Consider the following 7,929-nt stretch of genomic DNA (forward strand, 5'->3'; position numbering starts at 1 on the left):
AAAATGTGTACCAGGATTAAAAAGGATGTCTGAAAGAGTGATAAAAGTTATTTTTAAAAATATTTTTTATTTATAAAATTAATTTTTAACATCAAAAAAATTTAAAAATGTATAAAAAATTAATTTAAATTAAAAAATAACTAAACACCGCTGCACTAAGCAATTCCAAAATCTCAACCAAAATAGTAGCGGACTAGATTGGGCACACAGCGAAGAGAAAATATAATCAAATGGGGAATCATTGGATTTCCCAACAAATAAAATAAAATAAAAGGTATTTTAATTTATACCAAAAATAAATAATAATAATAATAATAAAAGGAAGATCAGCATTAACATTGTCGTAGTTGTCCTGAAGAAGCGACCAATTAATATATATATATATATATATATATATATGATATGATATTGATTTCTTGCAAAGACTTTGTCTGGAATATCTTGTTCACTGGCCTACGCTGGCTTCCGGTCACGAGTGCCCGTTTGATTTTATTATTCATGTAACTCTGTGGACCCGACTTGTAGGCTACAGTTTGCAAAACCAATATTATTCAATACCATAAATAGCCTTATCATATACTCTCATCACATTACATTATTAATACATAACTCTACCACAACAACCTACCTCTCTCCCTCTCCCTCTCCCTCTCCCTCTCTCTCATCAAAATATTACTCTCAAACACATTGCAAGTTAGCCCAGTTTTTTTCTTGCCTCCTTCCTTAATTCACAGCCTGTCAAGCTTGAATTATTATGAACATGAATACCAACATGTCTTAACTTAAGGTTTGCTTTGTTGTTCTTCTAAGCAAGGGAGAGCTAGCTAGGCTAATTCAAATATTGGAGTCTTTCTGGTGTTTACTAGCCATAGTAACTCTCCCAATTCAGCACCACAGCTGCACTCCATAGGTTGCGCCGTCCATATTGTGACAAGAAAAAAATGAGTTATGGAAGCTCGTGAGTACTGGTATAAGGGCTTGCTTGTTTTTCAGCTTTTCTTTGTCAACAATAGACTACCTTGTGGCATGAAGGAGGGAGATGTTCAATGAGCCTTGTAGGAAAGTACAGCGATCTGGTCACTATATATTTCAGGTGATGAATATATAATTATAGAGTAGTTTTCTTGTTCTTGTACTGAGTTGGTCGTGAAACTTGAGTTTTTTCTTTTCTTTTTTTCTTCCAAGTTCTGAAAGATGGCCTATAAGGACAGCGTTCATGATCTTTTTTTTTTTGTTTGTTTGCTAGCTGTGTTGGTTATTTGTGATTTTCATGATTGCTAATAAATCTCTTGCATATAATTAAGAATACAAAGTGCAAAATTGGTTTTGCAGTCTTCTCAGTCTCCCATCTCATAGTTATCCAGTCTGCTGTTCATTTTTGTCTATTTGTTGATTGCTTTATGCTTTAATTAAAATAAGCTTCTGTATCAAAAGAAGGATTTTTAACTGTTGTGTGATTTCATCATGTGGCTATCGAAAAGGGTTGGTTTTGGAAGAAACAGAAAGGAGTGTGAACACTTTTCTAGAACAAATTTCATGGAGATGGAGACCACCCTTTTGGCTAGTGATTGTCCCACCAGTGAGAGAGAGAGAGAGAGAGAGAGAGAGAGAGAGAGACCCGTAATCCATGTTTGGTCTTTCTATTGCCTACATCCCATTTTCGCCTTACGTCCTTCTTCATTGTCAAGGCACTGTTTTGTTACACTTTCAGAGCTCCCAATGCAGTTGTGAGCAGTCCCCTCCCCCTCCATTTCAGCAGAAATCCTCCTTTACATTTTCGAAGACAAAAATAGGTGGCATGATTTAAAATATAGGAAGGCTATTTCATCTTTGTAATAATTGCTTGCATCTAGAGCAAGATTGAAGAAGATCTCGATCGTTTGAATGTTTCTTGCGTTTGAATTTTACTTTATCAAAATTTGATATGACTCAAAATTTACAAAATCTTCTCTATATCACTTTTGCTCCCAGATATCCCATAAAAACTTCGGGTCAACGGCCCTTTGTCTCCACCCCTATGTAGTGGCCTTTTATAAATCCACCACAGTTTATAGAGTAAATAATGGAAACAGATAAGAAAAAAAAAAAAAAGAGGCAAAGTTTATGATGGATCACGTGTGATCCATCTCCATGATTGATCTCTTTTCTGTTATAATTTTCTTGCTGTTTTATTTTTTCTTGATGAAATCGGAGTTGCAAGATTCTCTGTACTCTCTTATATTAGTTTGAAGTTTGATTATCATATAATTAATTTCAGGGATGGGAACCAAACTTGAATATGCCATCAATCTTCTAGCAACTTCACACAATAGCAGTAGCGTTAGTGTACGTTGTGTGGATGACCTGGAATATTTGCAGACCAGGGGCCTGAGTAAGGACCTTCAAGTTAGTGGGATAGACAAGTTTTGCAGCTCTATGGACAGGATGCCTGAGAAACACAACATAGACTTCATCAAGAAGACAATGCAGTTGCATGATGATATCTTCAAACAACAGGTGAGTTTCAAGTCTAGTTTAACGTACATGTTTTGTGGAGATCAATGTGTTAGCTGAAACCTTTTTACTTGAAGAATATTTTTTCCCCATAGTAGGACATTTTGACATCACTACTTTCCAGGGAATAGTTTCCAGCTAGAACTACTGAGGCCAGGGTAGTGTTATCTATTCATCACTCTAATTCAGACCTAGAACCCTCTGAGCAATATATAAATAAGCTTAATTACAGAAGCATTTCCCTTTTCTTTCCACTGGCTAGCCCCACAGGCATAAATTACTGATTACTGTCTATGGCAAGGAACTTGAAAGCTGACAACAGGAATATTATTAACTAACTGTAAAGTGGAACTTGCAGGTAAGGGAACTCCATAGGCTGTACAGTGTTCAAAAGATGTTGATGGATGAGTTGAACAAGAATGAAATTAAACAAAACATGAAGTACTGGACTCCAATGACTAGTTCATATACTAACTACTCTCAATTCGCTAACCGGCCTAAATCAACAGAACAAACCACTTGTGGTTATAGTTTCCTTGTTCAAAGACCGAGAGATGATCCAAGTTCAAGAGAAAGAAGTGGTAGCTGCTCAGATGAGACGATGAGATTAACAAGGGGATTCGATCTTGAAAGGCTTGCTGAGCATATATCAACTGGAGTTGGAGCCGTGGACGAGAACCAAGCCGGGCCAAGCACTTGTGCACCCCAAAAAGGAAAAATGAGCATAGATGGATCTGATGAAGATAGTGAAGTGGAGCTGACATTAAGCATCGGAGGTAGCACTACAAGCAAGAAGATATCCAAAAACTACCAGACACTTGAGCTTGATTCTCCAGCCTCGTTTATATCTGAACGAGGAGAGGATTACAGCACTCCAACAACCCCAATGAGCAGCTCTAGTGCAACATGCGGTCAGGACAGAAAGCGGCCGCATTGGCTTTTCCAAAAAGTTTAAGTATAAATAGGACTTGACCATATGTATGTGTGTGTCCTTCTAAAACTCCACTTGACTCGGACCAACAAAAATCTATGGTCTTTGAATTGAGATTCTTGATTCAGTTCCAACCTCGATCTATTAAACGGATTTTGAGGAACCCTTATCTGGGGTATTACATTGGTTGTGAATAGGACATCAACTGCACGTCAATCTAGCTACCTTTTCTTTTCAAGTCCACCAGTTCAATATTTGAAATCTCGATCTACAGACTTTGTGTTTTTAGTTGTTCTGCACCCATCTTAGTTTGTAAACTTTTCCAATTTCAGATATGTAAGAGCAGATTGGAGAAAGAAATTAATGAGAGTAATAAGTTATCCTACAAAAGTAAACCAGCAGGCGTGTATGAGATGATGACCAAATAGGTGGCCGCACTCAAATGCATTCAACGATGCTTATCACTACCAACTTGGGGATAAGAATTTAAGAAAATTTTGTCTCCCTTTTTTTTCTTTCCTCTAACTAATGTTGTGAAAGCAACAGGTAGTCGAATTGCAAAATTCACAATGATTAATATCACAGATTGTGCTTCTTGCAGTCACAAATATTGTCAGAATGTGTGAAGTGGGGCAGAAGGAATGCCATATGGTTTTTTGTCTTCAAATCCTTGTCTCTTATTTCAAAAGGTTTCAGTGCAGATGGTCCTGACCAAAACACAACCCTCTCTTTTTCTTTGCCGCTGTATCCATTATCTCTCCAATAAAGGAGAGGAACAGCGTTGCTCAACCCATGATCCATGTAAGATCAACTTGCACGTCCTACTGATCAAACGGTGGAGTATAGATAAGACAAGGAAGATACTATAATTAAACATGCCCATCATTTTAGGGACTTAAACTCTTGCAACTTAGTTTTTAATTTTCCTTTATGCTTTTCCCCTCAATAGCATGCTCCTTGTGCAGATTAAAAGCCACATAATCCGAGGTTCGCACTTAAAAATTGAAAATATAGAAGAATTTGTAAACATACCCGAGACCCCACTTAGCTAAAATGGCCATACAGTGAAAAACACAGTTCAGAAACAATTTACTTGTGATTTTTTTTTGTTTTTCAAGAGAAATGGTTGAAATTTTGATGTTCTATCTGTAAACCTTCACCAACTCCCAATTCTAAGACCTTATTTAGTATATCTTTTGAATACTTAGGTTTGGATTTAAGAAATAGACATGTGTTATATGTATACAGCTATTCCTGCAGATTCATGCACAGACCATCAACAGTCCCTTTAGGCTGTTAAACTTGACCTTCCCTATTTATATGCTATTTTTAAGTGCTGTTCCTTTTCTTTTTGTATGCTCACTTGATTTATAGAGTTCTCACAGCCTTAATAACATTTTAGAATTGCTGAAACTCCCACTTCCCTTTCCCTAGCTGTCAAAAAGTCTGTACTTTTAACGTTTCTTAGAACAGGCTCTCATTATCTGCTTTGACTAGAGGAGGAGGATGAATGAGAAGCTTCATTCTAGATCATTAATTATGACTTTATCTGCATGTGGGCATCTCTAGTTTAATTATTTATCTCTTTGTCGAAGACTCGAAATCATATATTGTCCCTGGCAGACAGTGCTGCTTTACTCGGCAACTATTTTCAATGAAACGCTCCTCCTGTTGAATTTTCAACATTTTAAATGAAATGTCCCATTGAGGTTCTCAGTTCTAATCCTTGGACACCCGATCTCGAAACACACTTGGAAAGTAATTTGCTTGTCGAGAGAACGGAATGAATGCAACATTTAACATAATCCTAGTCGGTAGTGAGCGAAATAACACAACAGATCCCATTGCAGGGGACAGTGGGAGCTCCAACATCTGCTCTCTCTCTCTCTCTCTCTCTCTCTCTATATATATATATATATATATATATATATATATGTCTAGTTCCCTTGTGAGTGGACTTAGATATAATAGTCAAAGGCAACAATAACATATGCATGTATCATCAATGACCAATTATCTTCTCCTAGGTATATCGTTGGATTCTCATAGAAAATGAACTTATGAGAGTTTGCATATTTAATGTTTGTATATCTTCTTTTGAATTTTATTTATTTATTTATTATTATTATTATTATTATTATTATTCAAGAGTAGATAATGATTATTTTGTTACTTCACCTAAGAGAACAAATTACTACAAAAAAACTTGCTATCAAATTTGTCATGTTTCCTATTTTGGAAGTGGGGGTACCAAACACTTGTTATCATTTATCTTGCACAAATATGGATTTGGTTGTGAATTCAAACTCTATTTGCTTTCGGTAGAGTGTTATTGTCTTGTTTTTTGTTTTAATTAGTCAATTTGAATTATTAATTAAATAAGAAAAAAATATGACATCGACCATTTGGTGTTGCATGCAAAAGGTGTCTTGTTATGGATTGGAATTTGGTCATGACTCTTTTTTTTTCTTTTCTTTTCTTTTGAAAAAAAAAGAAAAAAAAAAAGAGAAACTCGGAAGAGTTTTAGCCTTATGATACTTTTTATGTTGTGGGATTTTTTTTATTAGAAATGTTTAGTGTAATCTGGTAAAGAAGAGAGAGGGAGTATGCTACTAAATCTTTATTTCCATTTTAATTCAAGTCTTTTTTTTTTTAGTTTGTGCAATTAAATTCCAACAATTTATTTAAAATTAAAGGTTAGAACTCCAAGAAATTAGCCTAGGTGGTTTGCTCTGTTCCTTGACATTTCGGGTTCAAACTTGGAGATTAATATTCAAGATAATTTATTAAAATTTTCTAAATACATCAAGCTAAGGATATATCCATAAAATTATCTGAGAAGAAATTTAATCTTGCTTGACATGCAAGGATATCCTTATCGTAGAACAAAAATAAAATTCTAAGATTAGGATTTGACAAACATTAATCACATTTCAAGGACACATGAGACAATTGTAATCTTGTTCTTTATAGGTATTAAGCAGGAATGTCAATTAAACTTGAATCCAAATGAGTTGGTATTTTTGTAGACATATATTATTTCAAAATGAATATGAATTTTCAAAATTATGATCTCATAAATAATAGATAGAGTATAAATATTGAAATAACATTCAATAAGTACTAAGAAGGCAAACGATAAGACATTTCCTTCAAGTGTGATCAAGATTACCACAACTCTAGCTCTATTTTATAATGTTGAACCATTAAATAATATTTTTCATGGTTCTGACATTTCAATGAAAAAGATATAATCATCCGACAGGATGATTTGTTAAACTTATGTCATACAAGAAATCTCGATATAGCAAGTGAATAACATAGATGAATATAAGAATTGTGTTGTTAAATAAATTAGTATAATTAACAATGATGAGATATAACTTAAAAATAATATTTTTTTTGTTCTATTTATTTAATGTAAATTACATGTCTAGAGTTAATTGATATTTATAAATTATTTACAAGTACCTCATAGCCTCGAGCAGGATGTTACATGTGTATAGGACATTTTTTGACTTGTAATGGGTCATGTGTTTAAATATTAATTATCATGAGGTTTATGCATTCAAAATTTAACTTAATCATGTATACTCATGTTACTATATTAGTTCTTTTATCTTGTCTTAGATAATTACTATGTATTTGTATTTCTTAAATCTTGTGAAGATTTGAGGGTTTATATTGGAAATTGTATGCATATTGTGAACCATAATGAAATGTGATGGATGTGATGTATGAAGATGTGATTGGATGAGTCCATGATAGTTGGAAAATGATTGAAATAAAAATTGGTTGAATAATGAAGTATAACAGGCCTTAGTCGATAACTTAGGATCTTTTAGTACAAAGAAAACCCTGCTGAAATTTTGGTAGATTTTTTTAAAAAAATTCCCTCTAAAAGTTGTAACATTCATGAGAAACTAAAAAATGATTGCATGCATTTATAGAGGGTGTTACACTGACATTTTTAAGATGGCATTGATCTTAGACTGATAAATCTCAATTCCTCAATATCAAACTATAAATCCTAGGTTTGCCCGAAAAGACACCAAATACGCATTTTAACAGGTTCATCTTTAATTGGAATTAGTGTAACCATTCAAATACCAAATAAAGATCTTGCAAATGATTTTCTTTTTCCTTTGACTTCACCACATAATCTTCAACGTAGCACTCAATGTGCTAGTGAAACATCAAAAATCTTTTTTGTTGCTCTTTTATAAGTGGCACATGTATTCTTCAAGCTAAAAGGCATAACCTTATAGTAATTTATTCCTTTCGGAGTCTGGAAGGTTGTCTTCTCTTTATCTGCGAGTGCCATTCGAATATGATTATTATTAGATGAACCATCTATGAAGGTTAATCTCTCATGACCTATGGTAGTGTCAACCATGATCTTGGTGATTGGAAGTGGAAAGTCATCTTCGGGACAAGTATTGTTAAGGTTTCGAACATCCATACAAACAAAGATATGACCATTCTTGTTTTTTATTGGCATGTAT

At 34.1% G+C, this 7,929-nt stretch overlaps 1 protein-coding gene across 2 annotated transcripts; it reads left to right on the forward strand.

Moving 5' to 3' along the window:
- The first annotated feature begins 598 nt into the window (after positions 1 to 598).
- On the forward strand, positions 599 to 3,662 carry LOC133690149 (uncharacterized). 2 transcript variants are annotated; one of them, XM_062110360.1, is made up of 3 exons: positions 599 to 1,093; positions 2,258 to 2,496; positions 2,840 to 3,662. In XM_062110360.1, exons 2-3 carry the CDS (start codon positions 2,260 to 2,262, stop codon positions 3,446 to 3,448), a joined length of 846 nt encoding a protein of 281 aa, XP_061966344.1. In that variant the 5' UTR covers positions 599 to 1,093; positions 2,258 to 2,259; the 3' UTR covers positions 3,449 to 3,662. The 2 variants fall into 2 exon arrangements, with proteins under 2 accessions (XP_061966344.1, XP_061966345.1); XM_062110361.1 differs by having other exon boundaries at positions 601 to 1,093; positions 2,852 to 3,662.
- The last annotated feature ends 4,267 nt before the right edge of the window (positions 3,663 to 7,929 follow it).

The sequence above is a fragment of the Populus nigra genome, chromosome 3 (genome assembly GCF_951802175.1).
Source record: "Populus nigra chromosome 3, ddPopNigr1.1, whole genome shotgun sequence".
Classification (NCBI taxonomy): Eukaryota; Viridiplantae; Streptophyta; class Magnoliopsida; order Malpighiales; family Salicaceae; genus Populus; species Populus nigra.